This window comes from Rhinatrema bivittatum, chromosome 8, assembly GCF_901001135.1.
Source record: "Rhinatrema bivittatum chromosome 8, aRhiBiv1.1, whole genome shotgun sequence".
NCBI lineage: Eukaryota > Metazoa > Chordata > Amphibia > Gymnophiona > Rhinatrematidae > Rhinatrema > Rhinatrema bivittatum.
In genome coordinates, this window is record NC_042622.1 from 98,130,909 (window position 1) to 98,147,236 (window position 16,328).

Consider the following 16,328-nt stretch of genomic DNA (forward strand, 5'->3'; position numbering starts at 1 on the left):
CAACCCCCTCTCATCGCGAGGATTTTGTTCTTCACCCATTTCTTTTTCCCTTCTCGCGTCGGTCAAGTTTAGGAGCCCCGACTCATCTTCCGGGGTTTCCTGACACTTCAGTGCTCTTAAAGTCTCCTGTATCCCTACAGGAGACAGCGCTGTCGCCTCCATGGACCTCTGCATCGTTAAAGCTGGGGGAACAGGTCTGTCCGGTGCTCCGGGGTTTAGTGTCGTATCATAGGTCAAAATGGAGATATTCCGCTCCTCAAATCTCCCTTGAGCGACCATGCCTCCCGGAGATTGTGTTATTTCACCTGTGAAAAAGCCATCTATGCGGGGTTGAAGATGGTCATTCGAGGGTGAACTAGTAGTCACACCTCTTAACTTCGCTTTGCGTTTGGTATGGGACATAATAATTATAAGAAATCTTTTTAATAGCGAAGGTCCGCACGAAGTTTTCACAGTTTAACCTGGCAATCTGTTTAAGTCCTCCTTTCGGGGGTTAGTTAGGAGAGAGAAATTTCTGACAGATAAAGCAATATTTTACTTACGGAGAGGCCTCAGTTCCACGATGTTTCATTAAAGCCACGCGCGGCTTCGGCAGCGCGCCGTTGGCTCCTGTACGCTGAAGGAGGAGCCGGTTTTATGGCCTTTTATGACCTTATGCCGCCGGGACGGGCTGACTGCCTCACCCTTAGCCGAATGCAGGAAACAAAGTTCAAAAGGTAAGAGCGCCAGAAATCTCTCTCCTGTCTCTCCTCGCCCCCAGATTTATGGTCAGAGAAGAAGTCCAGTTCTTCACAGATGTTGACTCTAGCAACAGAGATTTCCAGATTTCTTTTTCACGATATTCTCACCCTTGACTGGAGTCAGTGCTTAATATTGAGTTTTATTTGACTCTGTTTCCATTTCCACATGTCTACTGGAAGGGGGTTGACCCTACCGGTCAAGTCATACCAGGTGAAAGCTCCCTGATTGAACATTCATCAGGGGGTTGGTATGGTTGGGGTATCGCTGAACATCGGTCTAAACAGCTTACAGGCTGTTTCTCTGGCCCTGCTGCCCCAGGATCTATTTCCTTGTATTTCATCGCTGCTTCTGACCTCCAGAGAAAATGTTAGGGAAGAAGTCAAGGTGCAAAAGGGAATGGTATTTATGTATGGCTTTAGGAAAGGTACACTATCCTTTTCTTAGCTTTTGCCTAGTATCCTGATTGAAATGCCTTTGGCTTTTTCACAGGTCAGTAGTTGGCCGGTGTGCTTCCCTTACAACTGGGCTTATCCATGCCTAAGGATGTGCTTAGGTTGGATGGGCTTCAGTCGAAACTCACTGTTGTGCTTAGGTCTAGGCATCGTGCTCCCATTGGTGGATAGCTCTTTTTGTGCCTCGGCACTCTTACCTCCATCTGACCTGGGAGGTCAGGTCTTTGTAGTCATTCAGCAGGTGGGATCTGCCACAGACCCTGATGTCTTTTTTTTCTTTTTTCTACGTTTTTGAAGCAAGTGATTGGATTCTGTCTGTTCATCACAGCCAAACATCGGGCATAGCTATGTGCAATCTGTTTTTGCTCTTCAGATACTAGTAATCCACTGTTTCTTTTTGGAGGGCTGGAAAGCCCCCCGGAATGTTTGTTCAGCTGTCTTTTTGACACCAAAGAAACATGTGCAGTCTTGGTACAAGATCTCTTGTTCGCTATTTGTGCCCTTTTCTGTGTCCAGGAGGATCTAAGTCTTGTGGAACATGTCTAAGATCACTGTGCCAGTGCTCTGTGTTTGTTTTGGTGTGGCGAAGTGGGCTTCTTGACATGGGTTTACATAATACCCTTGCCTTCAGTGGGAACTATTGCCATGTAACTGTCTTTTCACTCCATCTGTCCTACAGGCCTCTTTGAGGTATAGACTCAACTCCTTTCCCTCTTAGAGCCCCTTATTGATCCAGCTGCTTACAAAACAAAACAAAAATTATCCTTTAAGAGAAGAAAGGGTAGAAAATTTGTTTATATTGCCATCCTCTCAGATGGTGCTTTTAACACATGGAGTTCCCTCTCCCTTTTTTATCTTCTTTTGGTAAGCCTGTAGCTTTGGTAATCATCCATGTGTGAGAACTGCCATCCTGCTTGCCCTTGGAGAAAATGAGGGTACTTACCTGTAACAGGTGTTCTCTGATGGATATCAGTCTTTGGGATGCCCTTCCACCTCCCCTGGGAGTTGGGTTCTCCATGTTTTATTATAATGGACTTAGGGTTCCTGCCTGGGAGGCAGAGAGGTGACCACAGTTGCACATGCTTAGTAGAGCATACTGAAATCCAAAGTGCTGTGCTAGGTTCTGGTGATTGATGTCACCCATGTTTGAGGCGTGACATTCTGCTGTCCATCAGAGAACTGTTACAGGTAAATTACTTCATTTTCTCTCTCTATTTTTGTTTGTCTGTTTGTGGTGGAATTACCGTATTTTTCGCTCCGGTCCAGCGGGGGTCTGGGAGCGATTTCCTGCACTCAGGCCGTCGGCTGCCAGTATTTAAAATGGCGTCGATAGCCTTTGCCCTTACTATGTCACAGGGGCTACCGGTGCCATTGGTTGGCCCCTGTCACATGGTAGGAGCAATGGACGGCCGGTGCCAACTTGTGCTCCTACCATGTGACAGGGGCTGACCAATGGCACTGGTAGCCCCTGTGACATAGTATGGGCAAAGGCTATCGGCGCCATTTTTGTTACTGGCAGCCGACGGTCCGAGTGCAGGAGGTCGCTCCTGGACCCCCGCTGGACCACCATGGAATTTTGGCAAGTCTTGGTGGGGTCAGGAGGGTGGGGGGTTGTAGTTAATTAAATTTAAAGGGTTGGAATGGGGAATGGGGACAAAAAAAAACCATTTTATGCCCTCCCCTAATTTGCTCCATAAGACTCACAGACGCCTGAGAACAGAACCTGTTTAGCACACCATTTTTTTTTTTTTTTTTAATTTTCCTGCTCTGAATCCTAGGTGCGTCTTATGCTCAGTGCATCTTATGGAGCGAAAAATACGGTAACCATTTATTTACCCTATTTTTTAAATACTTGATAATCTGAATTTAATTTTTCCATTTGTAATGATCTTAACCTTTAAAGGAAAATAAATAGGGAAAGCAAGAAAAAAATATCCTATGTAACATATCTAAACAGACCATATAGTGTAAGCCCTGGCTGTTCCCACTGCCTTGGCAGCTTTGCCTCTGGTTAATCCTGAGTGTACAACTGTGCCAACATACCTGTTACCCACCTGATTGTTAATGTTTTTCATAATATTTCTGTAGTGGTCTATTCTGGGATTTTCTTTTTTAACTTGGACATAGAAGGGTTAATTTTGAAAGCCATTTGTGTGTGTAAAATCCAGTTTTATGTGTGTAAATGGCTGTATAAAATTAGCTGGAGCTCTATTTGCATTAAAACATGCCTAACTCGATTATGCGTAAACTAAGCAGAGGTGTTCCAGAGGGGTGGAATGTGGCGAGGCAGAATTGGGTGGATTTCGGCATTTATGCTCATACTATGATTTTAAAAAGAGTGCACTTAACTAAGTATATACACACACAAGTTACATTTTCCAAAGAGGAGGTGAAACTTTATGCAAGTGACTCTGTGCATGTACTCAGCCATTTACCGGGTAAATTTCCAAAGCTAACTTATGGGCATAAATTTACCTTGAAAATCCATGGTAAAATTGTACACACAGACTTCAGCATTGAGCAGGGAGTTATAAAATTATCCCCTTTGAGGATAGTTTTTGGGTGCATATAGCCAGATAAGAGTTACCTGCCTAGCTTCTTCTATTAAAAAATTGTCCCCTAAAAGTACATGCCGACTTTCAGAGCACCATCTGCTTCTAGCCATATTTGGATTTTCAAATCTGTGCGCACTGTTTTACCCTGGTCCACCGCTTGGAGAAATAGCAGGAGCAAATGTATATGGATACCTTGCATTAAATAAAGCTACTCAGAATTTCCTCCCAAAATGGGGAGAGGAGGATAGGGTCCTGTGTTCACAAGTTTAAAATAAGTACAATACCTAAGTGTAATTCCTGTCTATGCAGTTTAATCGTTATGTCTTTTACCATTTTCATTTCAGGTCCCAAACTTTATAAGGAGCCCAGCAGTAAATCGAACAAGCATATTATTCACAATGCAATATCCCATTGCTGTCTAGCAGGAAAGTGAATGAACCACAGAAGAATTCAATATTGGAGGCAAGTATAAGAACTTTATATTATCAATTGCATATCATTAGCTAGAGATGTAGTAATTGGTATTTCCTGGCTTGTAGCCAGATGGACTCAGAACGAATGGGTATAGTATGCTCGTGCTAGCAGTTGGAGACGGATCTGACGTCAGCACGGGTATATATACCCCCACAGGAAGCGTAGCAACTCAGTAATTTCCGTCTCCAAAGCAGTTTGGAGAGCCTACACGCTCGCTGAGCGTGTTTTCCAAATCTACTTTCTACTTTCTTTTTTACTAAAACTTCTACAGCACCATCGAGCCCCGCACTCCTGCGGTGATACCCTAAGGTCCCTCCCCCAGTTGAGTTTCCCGGGGTGATTTCCGTGATCCCCCGGAGGTTTAAGTCCTCGGTCCGGTGGCCGAATCGCGGCAGGGACGTAGCCCCCGGACGAGGTTCGGGTGAGGCATACGAGGCGCCTCGGTCCCGGCGTGGACGAGGCAGCGGGTGCATATCCTCAAAAGCGGCGGTGAAGGTACTTGCCCTCTCCCCCGCAGCCGGAGACCGCCCGGGTTTCAGCCGGGAAGCGCCGAGGATCAGGTAAGGCGTACATCTCTTACTTTTGGTCTCCGAGGAACCGAGGATCGGCGGCGTGGCACGCCGTGGAGGGCGCCATTTTGTGGGCCTTGTTCAGGTATTGAGCGCCCGTGATAGGCGCATGTCTATGACTAAGCGCATATTATATACATCATTGTGCGTATATTGCTGACCGCTTATTGCTGAGAGCATATTGCATACCATTGAGCGTGTATTGCTAACCGCTTATTGCTGAGAGCATACTGCATACCATTGAGTGTGTATTGCTAACCGCTTATTGCTGAGAACATATTGCATACCATTGAGCGTGTATTGCTGACCGCATATTGCTGAGCGCCTTTTGTATACTATTGAGCGTGTATTGCTAACCTCATATTGCTGAGAGCATATTGAATACTATTGAGCGTGTATTGCTGACCGCTTATTGCTGAGAGCATATTGAATACTATTGAGCGTATATTGCTGCCGCATATTATTGTGCGCCTGTTATATTACGCGTATATTGCTGCCGCTTATTATTGTGCGCCTGTTATACTAAGTGTATATTGCTGCCGCATATCATTGTGCGCCCATTGTATTAAGCGTATATTGCTGCCGCATATTATTGTGCGCCCATTGTATTAAGCGTATATTGCGGCCGCATATCATTAAGCGCATACTTTTCAATGGAACAGAACGCCTCAGCGTCTTCAGCGGGGGCGCCTCCTGCCTCCGGCATTAAAGCCCTCGGCCTCTGCTCCGCACGCCAGCTTCGAGCCACGCACAGTGAAGAGCCAGACTCCCTATGTGCCCAGTGTGAGGAGTCCTCAGGCCAGGACCAGTCTCAGCCACGATTCGCTGACAGTTCCCCAGGGGCTACCCCGGATTTAGCGGGCAGTCTCGACCAATCTGGAATCCCGGGGGATCTTGTACCCCGGCGATTGGAGTCCGCTTCCATTTCCTGGGTGGATCTTTTTAAGGGGATTCATGCCTTTGTACAGATGCAAACGGCTTCCCCCAGGCCCTGCGGTTCCTGTTGTTCCTGCTGTTCCTGCAGTTCCTGCTGTGGCTGCGACCGCGGCGGCTGCTGCTGCTGCGGTTGCGGCTCCAGCGGATCCTGTTCCTGGACCCTCATGCCCTTATCGTGAGCGGGACCTCCCGCCGCTAGACAGTCCGGATCAGTCGGACCAGGAGGTTTCACCGGATGAGTCCAATCTCCCGGACGAAGGGGAACTTCCCTCAGGGATTGAGCCATATAGAACCATGAGGCGGTTCTTCCCTAAGGAGGTTCTCTCCGACCTGGTGTCTCAGTGCCTGGCGGAGTTGGATATTACAGGTCCCAGCGCTACGGTACCCTCTGCGCAGAACCCCCTGCTGGAAGGTCTTCGTCCTACAGCCCGCCATTTTCCATTCTTGCAAGCGGCACAACAACTGATAGATTTAGAATGGGCTGCACCAGCGGCCTCATTTAAAGGGGGTCGGGCCCTGATGGGCATGTACCCCCTGGCACCGGCTATCCAGGAGCTGCTGGCGTGCCCTCAGGTGGACGCCTTGATTAGCGCTGTGGTCTAGCGCACTACCATTCCAGTTGAAGGGGGGGCAGCCCTCAAGGAGCCTCATGACTGGCGACTGGACACCATTCTGAAACAGACTTTTGAGGTGGCAGCTCTATCTTTGCGGATCGCCACCTGCTGCACAGTGATGACGCGTTCCTGTTTGTCACAGGTCAGGAACAACGCTCCAGCAGCAGACATGGAGTCAGCTCTCTTGTTCCTCACGGATGCTGCATCAGATCTAGTCCGGACAACAGCCAAGGGGATCTCATCCTCCGTAGCCGCCAGGAGGCAGCTCTGGATCCGGAAATGGTCAGCCGATGCGCCTTCAAAGACATGCCTCACCAGATTGCCCTTTAAGGACTCTTTCCTGTTTGGCAGCGACCTTGATAAACTGGCCAGCACATGGGGCGCCTCTCCAGTACCTCGATTGCCGGAGGATCGGTTCAGAAGGAACCAGCGCGCCTTTCCAAGGCCCTCCAGGGGTAGAAGCTCCCAGCGCTTCATTCCCTACAGGAGTCGCTGCCAGGCACCTCGTCCTCAGGCCAGGAACCAGTCCTTTCGGACCAAGCAGCGCAAGAGGGGAGCAGGCCCGGGCTCAGGTCCCGACCGCGCCTCACAATGAGAATTCGCCGATTCATCTGGGGGACGGAGCCATAGGGGGCAGGTTAACCCTCTTCTACCCCAGATGGGTCGAGATTACGTCGGACCAGTGGGTCCTCGCCATCATCCGAGAGGGGTATTATCTGGACTTTAATCACCTCCCTCCGGACAAGTTTGTGGAATCTTCCTGTCCCACACACAAGAAGGCAGCATTGGAAGCTACCCTGGCGAGGCTCCTGTCCTTGAAAGCCATCGTCCCAGTACCTGCCTGGGAAGTGAATTCTGGGCACTATTCCATTTATTTCATGGTACCCAAGAAAGGGGGCACCTTTCGGCCCGTACTGAACCTCAAGTCGGTCAATCGATACTTAAGGGTCCCGAGGTTTCGCATGGAAACTCTGCGTTCCGTCAAGACCGCAGTACAGCCAGGAGAATTCCTCACGGCATTAGACATGTCAGAAGCCTACCTGCATATCCCGATCCATCCGGATCATCAGCGCTACCTACGCTTCAAGGTTCTAGGACGCCACTTCCAATTTCGGGCTCTGCCCTTCGGGTTGGCCACGTCACCGCGGACCTTCACCAAGGTGGTCGTAGTGCTGGCAGCGGCACTCAGACGGGAAGGAATTCTGGTCCATCCCTACCTAGATGATTGGCTGATCAGGGCGAAATCACGAGAGGAGAGCCATCGGACAACCGACAGAGTGATCACCCTTCTGGAAAGCTTGGGCTGGGTAATCAACCTCAGCAAGAGTTGCCTACAGCCTTCCCAGTCTCTGGAATACCTGGGAGTACAGTTGGACACCCAGGCAGACACAGTCAGTCTCACTACCAAGAGAAGGTTAAAACTTCAGACGCGTATCCGGTACTTGATGGGAGCCAGTCGGCCCATAGCTTGGGATTATCTGCAGGTTCTCCGTCTCATGGCATCCACCCAGGAAGTGGTACCTTGGGCAAGGGCCCATATGAGACCTCTACAACACTCCCTGCTCTCTCGCTGGAGCCCCCGTCTATGGAATTATTCCACGCACCTATCTCTGCCTGCCAGAGTACGGACCCAGTTACGGTGGTGGTTGCAGTCCAACCACATGAGCAGGGGGTCAAAGATGGCCTCCCCCACGTGGACTCTGCTCACCACAGATGCCAGCCTGAGCGGCTGGGGTGCACACTGCGAAGGATTTACCGCACAAGGGCGGTGGAACAGAGAAGAGTCAGCGTGGAACATCAACCGTCTAGAGGCTCAGGCAGTCCGATTGGCATGCCTTCGATTTGCTCACAGACTGAAGAACAGAGCAGTCAGAGTGATGTCCGACAACGCCAACACGGTGGCATACATCAACCGTCAGGGCGGAACCAGAAGCCGACAAGTATCTCTGGAGATCGCCCCACTGATGGCTTGGGCAGTGGCAAATCTTCAGGACATCTCCGCCGTCCACATTGCCGGGAAGGACAACACCACGGCAGACTTCCTCAGCAGAGAAAGCCTAAATCCGGGAGCGTGGCAGCTGTCACCCACAGCCTTCCAGATGATTGTGGATCACTGAGGGATTCCGGACATGGATTTACTGGTGGACAAGTCCAATGCTCAAGTACCCAGATACTTAGCCGCAAGCGCGACCCGTTCTCACACAGAATCGATGCCCTGGTTCAGCCATGGCCTCCAGGGAATCTGCTATACGCCTTTCCTCCGTGGCCTCTGCTGGGCGCCATCATCCACAAGATTCAGAAACACCGGGGCCTAGTTCTTCTAGTGGCACCAGACTGGCCAAGAAGACCCTGGTACGCGGACATGAGAAGACTACTGGCAGGGGAGCCTCTTCCCCTGCCTCCTCTCCAGGACCTTCTGCGTCAAGGTCCCATCCTCTACGAGGATCCAGCTCAATTCTCTCTTACGGTCTGGCCATTGAGAGGGCTAGACTGAAGAAAAGGGGTTACTCGGAGCCCGTGATAGATACACTCCTCCGAGCTCGCAAGTTTTCCACATCCCTCACCTACGTAAGGATCTGGAGAGTATTTGAAGCATGGTGCGACACTCATGGCACCAATCCACATGCGACTACAATCCCTATTGTGTTGGATTTCCTGCAAGATGGACTTCAGAAGGGTCTCTCCCTCAGCTCCATCAAGGTTCAGGTGGCTGCGCTGTCCTGCTACGGTCCCAGGAGGGATGGCAAGACCATTGCCAAGCACCCAGATGTTTCTCGCTTCCTGAAAGGAGTCAAGCATATTCGTCCGCCACTGAAGTGGCCTGTGCCCTTATGGAACCTCAACCTTGTTTTGGATTTCCTCGCGGGATCCACATTCAGACCCCTTCGGGGCCTGTCTCTCCGTTCTCTCACTTTGAAGATGGTGTTTTTGCTGGCTGTATGTTCAGCACGCCGCATCTCAGAGCTACAAGCACTGTCCTGCCGTGATCCCTTTCTCAGAATCACTCCTGAGGCTATCCATCTTCGGACGGTTCCCTCCTTTCTACCTAAAGTGGTTTCACAGTTTCATCTTAACCAAACCATATCCTTGCCTACCACGGCGGGTTTGAAGAAATCTGAAGAAGGGCGTTTATTACGCCATCTCGACATTGGCAGATTGCTGCCCAGATATCTGGAAGTGACACAAGAAGTACGAAAGACGGACCATCTGTTCGTCCTGCACAGCGGAAAGAAACAAGGTGAAGCGGCCTCTCGGCCCACCATCGCCCGCTGGATTAAAGAAGTTATCAGAGCAGCTTACGTAGAGGCTGGGAAATCTCCGCCTCTACAGGTCAAGGCTCATTCTACCAGAGCACAAGCGGCATCCTGGGCAGAATCCAGGATGCTGTCGCCTGCAGAAATATGTAAAGCAGAGACGTGGTCCTCCCTCCATACCTTCTCCAGGTTCTACCGTCTGGATGTCCAGGCCAGGGAGGACACAGCATTTGCGAGGGCGGTACTACATGGTCCTCAGGCAGCCTCCCGCCCAGGCTGGGAGTAAAGCTTTTGTACATCCCATTCGTTCTGAGTCCATCTGGCTACACGCCAGGAAATGTTGAGATTACTTACCTGATAATCTCCTTTTCCTTAATGTAGACAGATGGACTCAGCATCCCGCCCAGCTGCCTGTGTACATGGGTTTCACCGATTCAAGGTAAGCCATGTCATCTGTTTCCATAAGAGCGTACACTCTACCAGGTGTCAACGCCTTCCGGTTGTGAATGCTGGCGGTCTCCAGCTACTATCAATCGGTCAGGGGAATCCTGTTTCACTATTTCACTGAGCGTCAGTACACACATCCATAACAGCTTTTGCAAGGAAGATTACTGAGTTGCTACGCTTCCGTCTCCAACTGCTAGCACGAGTCCATCTGTCTACACTACACTACACTAAGGAAAAGGAGATTATCAGGTAAGTAATCTCAACATTTTTGTAGTTTGAGGTAACAGTTAATTTGTGTTTGAATAAAGATTTAAATTCCATTGTGAAAGCTATTTGTTGCTAGACTATAAAACTATAAATTCAAATCACACGAGTGAATCCTAACCGAAGTCCAGATTCTTTTGGACTGCAGAACTTTAATTTGGATTCAGAAGCAGGTGGTTACTGGACTCTAAAGGTTTCATGTTCCTGTTTATTTAGAATTATATTTGTGTTCTTTTGGTGTTGACTGGGCCAGGTGCTTTTCCTGTGGCTACACTTTGTATTATTTCTGAAAATTCAGTCATTCAGTGTCAAATGATGGATCTTTTGGATGATATCCCTTGGATGCCTAAACTAATAAAGATCTAGAGTAATAAATGTTCTTTTAATATATCAATTTGGACAGCTTTTAATATATTTCTTTTGAAATTTTCAATGTAGGAGCTAGAAAAATGTGATTCCAACCACTACATCATTTTGTTCCGTGATGCAGGCTGTCAGTTTCGAGCACTTTATTCCTACTATCCTGATTCTGAAGAAATCTACAAGTTAACGGGAACAGGGCCAAAGAGCATCACCAAGAAAATGATTGACAAGCTTTACAAATATAGCTCAGACAGAAAACAGTTTAACGTGATCCCAGCCAAAACCATGTCTGTCAGTGTGGATGCTCTTACTATTCACAATCATCTGTGGCAAGCCAAGCGACCCCCAGTGCCAAAGAAGAATTTGTCTCTGAAATGACATCAGTTTTGTTGCGAGGAGAGTCTTGAATGCATTGAATTACGAAGCAATGCTCACTTTTTGGGGAGGGTTATTCTCCCTCCCCTCCAGCGGGTATAAAATGTGCAAATCCTATAAACTTTTTTTTTTTTTTTTAAAAGACTTATAGACAGAAACCATGGATGCAAGGGGAGATGAATGAAGGGGAGATGTCAGTGTTCTTTTTAATGAATGATAAATCTGCTGTGTTTGCTCGGGGCTAACTACTGAGTTTTTCAAATGAGGAGGGACTGGGCATGCAGCAAAAAAACTTCTAACCAGAGGATTTCTTTTTACTTGAAGTACTTGGTTTGTATGAAATATGGAAAGATTTTTACTTTTCCTCCTCAATTTCTTCCAATAAGCTGTCAATCTTGAAACACTAGTATAACTGAAATAAAAAATGAGCTCTTGGTCGCACATACTTTAGAAAGAGCTATATTTGCGATCTGTTCATTGAGAATGATGGGAAAGCCTGTAACATTAAACTGATGTATTTACTGCCAACATTAAGTTTAGTTGTTGGAAAAAAGAAAAACCCAACTCTTGCTGCTCTAAGTAAAGATTCACTTTTGTTTGCATTCTGGTACTGAAAAAAATGTTGCAGAATTGGTCTTTTGAAGTAATGGGGGTATGACAAATTGGGAATGAGTGGGGGTTACACCATGAAATTATGCTGGCCTGAAATCATGAAAGGGGTACATAGAAAACACACATGATGGTACTGATTTGAAAACTTGCTTCTCTAAAAACAAAGGCAGACTGAACTGTTCACAGTGAGCTCTCATCTGAATGCGTTAGGGTAGTGTGTTCTTGTGTGAAAGATTAGTTTATTCTGACAAGACTGGTTGAGGTAGTAGTAAAACACGTCCACACTGAGCACGGTACTCATATACATATATTTATATTTAATATAAAACGGTGCACTTAAAGATCACAGTCCTTTCTATGGGTTTGTTACATCATGCAATGTAATCTTACATTCTTGATCTGTTTTGTTGTTTTATTCTGAATGAGCAGCATGCTCAAAAAGAGAATGTGAGTTCACGAATTATTTTTTTTAATTTGTCAAGTATTTAATATATTCAGTCTCTGGTTCCTTGGTTTTGTCGCTTATTAAAATACTGTTTTTAATCAAATTTTGCAATTGTGTTTTCAATGCCCAAATGTATTGTTTTGAATTCTTATACATTTTCAGCAGATCTCATTTCAGTATCGGGTTTTGTATACTAATGTTTTCCTTCTTAATGTGCTTTACATATTATCCTCGTAAAAGCCCATGGTAAGTTTCAACATAACCTATTGTCTCCTCTAGGATACATGCTAGCAAAGTGCCTGTTACTGCATTTACATTTTTGACACTACTGCCGAATGATCTCGTACATTACTTGAACATGTTCTTGGTACTAAAGAAGACACTAAATTTAGTGTATTGAAGAAATGAAATTCTAGGCACTATATATTAGTGATTTATAAATGCAAAAGTAGAAAAAAGGCTGGGTTATAAGCAAGTTACATACCAAAAGAGGAAAATGTTAAGAGAAATGTTACATAAAAGTAGTTTCAGGACACCCCTCTGTCTGTTGCAATCTTTCTGTTATCCCCCTTACAATATTTTTAAATACCATATGTGATCATAGATTGCTGTAATTTTGTATGTTTCTGTGTGCATGTATGTGTGTATATAATATATATATATTGATTTGGATAGCTAGTTCTATGTAAATAACTTCAGACTTATTTTTACAGTGCTAAGAAGTATTAGAGCAGTCAATGTAATTTTTCTGTTATGCTATTCATGGTTGTTTTTCTTCACTGTATGTTCGATATTATATACCATATTTATTTTATGAAAGCACTGAAATTTAATAAAAGTCAATAATTTTTTTTTTTTTTTAATTTCTGTATTTTTTTTTTCCATGCATACGTAGATTCCATGTGATATTTCATTCAGGCAAAAGAACTGGTGCAGCTTAATCTCATTCTTGCAAGATGTGAGTTTGCCTCTTTGAATTTCATAGTCATGCTTTGGTGATGTCTTTGGTTGTGTTTTGGATCAGGTCTGACTGTCATTCATATTGGCCCAGTTTGCTAGATGAATCATACTTTCTTTCCCAGTTAAATGTTTTCTGAAGCTTATTCTGTATTGTTGGAAATGCATGCTGCCGCACGCTCTTTAAGACCTTCAGTATTTCTGAAAGGAAAGCTTAGCTTGTGCTGCTTCCTCACATGGCATCATTGAACTTAACTACTTCTTTCAAATGACAAATGTGTATCCTGTGCTTTATAAACCATTCTCACTCAGTAGTAATTTGGGCTTGAAAAGCAAGTTTAATGTATGTATTTTTTTTTTTTACTTGCAAACTAAACAAATGTTTTATTTTTACAAAGTTCTGTCACTGGAAGAATAGATTTAAGGCCTTGTAACAAATTATTGTAGCAGAATCACTTAGGCGTAGATTTTCAAAGGGTTACGCGCGTAACCCCGAAAACTTGCCCCTGCACGTGCCAAACCTATGTCCTGGGGCTTTGAAAAAGGGGCGGGTTGGGGTCGTGGGAGTGGCGCCGATCCGGGGGCGGTCCCGAGTCCTCTGGCACAGCGGCCGTGCCAGAGGTTTGCTCGCTGGCAGCTGGCTGGCTCGCTCAAGTTACACCTGCCTCGGACAGGCGTAACTTAGAGAGCAAAGGTAAGGGGGAGGAATTAGGTAGGGCTGGGGGCTGAGTTTAGGGGAAGGTGGGGGGGAGCAATGTTACAAAATCGGGTGTACATTTGTGCGCGCCGGGTAGCGCACACAAATGTACCCCGTGCGCGCTCCTTTAAAAATCTGCCCCATAGTGAGTTGTAGATCATGCCTATATTGAAAAATCTAACTTTTGCCACATTATGGGCCTAATTCACTAAGGCTTTTCTTCCATTCTGTGTCTATGGGAAAAATGCTTAGTGAAACAGGCCCTATAATAGGTAAGATGCTACAAATGTATATATGAAAGTCAATAACACATTTTGGGGTAGATTTTGAAAAACTGCGCGATCGCGTACTTTTGTTTGCGCAGCAGGCGCAAACAAAAGTACGCTGGATTTTATAAGATACGCGCGTATCTTCTAAAATCCTGGATCGGCGCGCGCAAGGCTGCCGATTTTGGGCAGCCGGCGCGTGCCGAGCCATGCAGCCTGCCTCCGTTCCCTCCAAGGCCGCTCCGAAATCGGAGCGGCCTCGGAGGGAACGCTCTTTCGCCCTCCCCTCACCTTCCCCTCCCTTCCTCTACCTAACCCACCCACCCCCCCCCCCCCCGGCCCTATCTAACCCCCCCTACCTTTATCCATGGATTTACGCCTCCCGGAGGGAGACGTAAATCCATGTGCGCCAGCAGGCTGCTGGCGCGCCGAGACCGCCCCCGAAACGCCCCGACCCGAAACCATGCCCCCGGGCCCGCCCCCAAAACGCTGTGTCGTTCGGCCCCGCCCCCGACACGCCCCCTTCCGAAAACCCCGGGACCTACGCTCGTCCCGGGGTTCTGCGCGCGCCGGCGGCCTATGGAAAATAGGTGCGCCGGCGCGCAAGGCCCTGCTCGCGTAAATCCGGGCGGATTTATGCGAGCAGGGCTTTGAAAATCCGCCCGTTTCTTTGGAGACTGAAAGGAAAAATGTTACATTTAATTGGATCTCATATTAACATAGGTAGGGAACTTTTATAGGTTTGTCATGAATGTGACAGTCTTTCATTTAGATCAGGCTGTGATGCTAGAATTAAAGTAGCAGAGTTCCCAGTTGCTCATGTGGAGAATCCTCAATTCATTGTATCATCTGCACTTCTGGTCAGCAGGAGTTTCTGCAGAGGCAGCGTTCACAACCCCTTGGAGGGAGGTAATTATGTTCATTATTAAGGGTGACACCTGGTGGCTAGATTTACACTCCCAGAATCATTGAAATGAACAGACCAAGAACAGCGGAAGAGAGGGCCTATTAAGAGGGATAAAGTCCCTGGGAAGCTATGAATGAAAGCTCATGGTGCCAGTTTCCAGCCCAGGTCTCGATTGAGCTGAAAACCAAAGGAACTACCAGGCCAAAAAAAATTAAATAGCATCTAGGTGTGTCTGGCAGAGGATATGTATAGAAATAATTAGAAGACCAGCAGAAATGCAGACCATTAGGTCGCCAGGTCCATCTAGTAGGCTTCATGGGATCTATGAGGCTGGATGTTTGGGCAACAATACAACAATATTGCTGGCTATTTAGCACAGAGCTTTAAAGTTGGAGTTGATAAAGGCGGGGATTAGAGAAACTAATTGGAATATTTTTTCATCTATCTAAGATGGAGTACAAAAGAGGATGACAGAGATCTTTCAGTAAACAGAATATCTGGGCAGACTGAGGTGGTTGGTCTTTTTCTGCCATTATCTGTTAGTGTGCTACCACAAATAGAACTAAGGGATGGGAATATTCTGATAGCGGAAAACTCCTACAAGATACAATATTCTAAGAGAAGCATTGAAGGAGAAGATTTAAGCTATTTTACAACTAATTAAACTGCTCTCCATTGGCCTAATTTTATCTCTTGACAAAACCTAATGCCTGGAGGTGTAGAAAATTGTTTACATGGGAATAAAAGTTAAGATGACTTGCTGCCAACCAGTGGAAGTATTCCCTTAACAGAACAATATGCTCTGAAGTCAGACTGATCTATTTTTACCTTTCGAAGAGGGTTTCAAGCTGCTCGGGCCATCAATTTTGTAGTAATGGCAGAACTGTCTTGTGATTTCATGTCCCTTGTCAACAGTGATGTGAAGACTGCTTTTCAAGAATAGAAAATGGATGCTTCCTGATCGTCCTTACCAGCCAGTCCAGATGCATGGAGTTTTCTCCCCTACCAATAGATGGAAACAGAGGAAAGCTTTGCTGGAAATAGCCTTAAAGGAACTGTCACCTGCAGCCTTTCAGTATTTTTCTGTCTCCAGCAGATGGTAGAGGTGCCAAACCTGCAGTCTGTGAAATTAGTGGATGAACTCTGAGGGGGTGGCATGTTATGAAGTGTCATCCTGGGACAGACCAAGGTCCATCGAGCCCAGCATTTTGCATGACAGTGTCCAGTCTGGATCACAAGTACCTGTTAGATCTATTTAGATTTCACTCCTAGGGATAAGCGCCGGTTTTCCCATATCTATCTGACTAATAACTGATTATCGACTTTTTCTTCAGAAACTTGTCCAAATATCTTTTGAATCCCACTATGTTAACTGACTTGACCATATCCTCCAGCCAACA

The 16,328-nt window shown here is 46.6% G+C and overlaps 1 protein-coding gene across 1 annotated transcript in view; it reads left to right on the forward strand.

Annotated features, from left to right (window-relative positions):
• The window catches only part of CAMSAP1 (calmodulin regulated spectrin associated protein 1), a 239,507-nt gene extending 227,388 nt beyond the window's left edge, over positions 1–12,119 (forward strand). Inside the window, 3 exon segments of the mRNA XM_029612075.1 lie at positions 4,093–4,176; positions 4,179–4,210; positions 10,745–12,119. Coding sequence (XP_029467935.1) covers positions 4,093–4,176; positions 4,179–4,210; positions 10,745–11,047 — 419 coding nt within the window. The 3' untranslated portion in view covers positions 11,048–12,119.
• Positions 12,120–16,328: the final 4,209 nt, after the last annotated feature.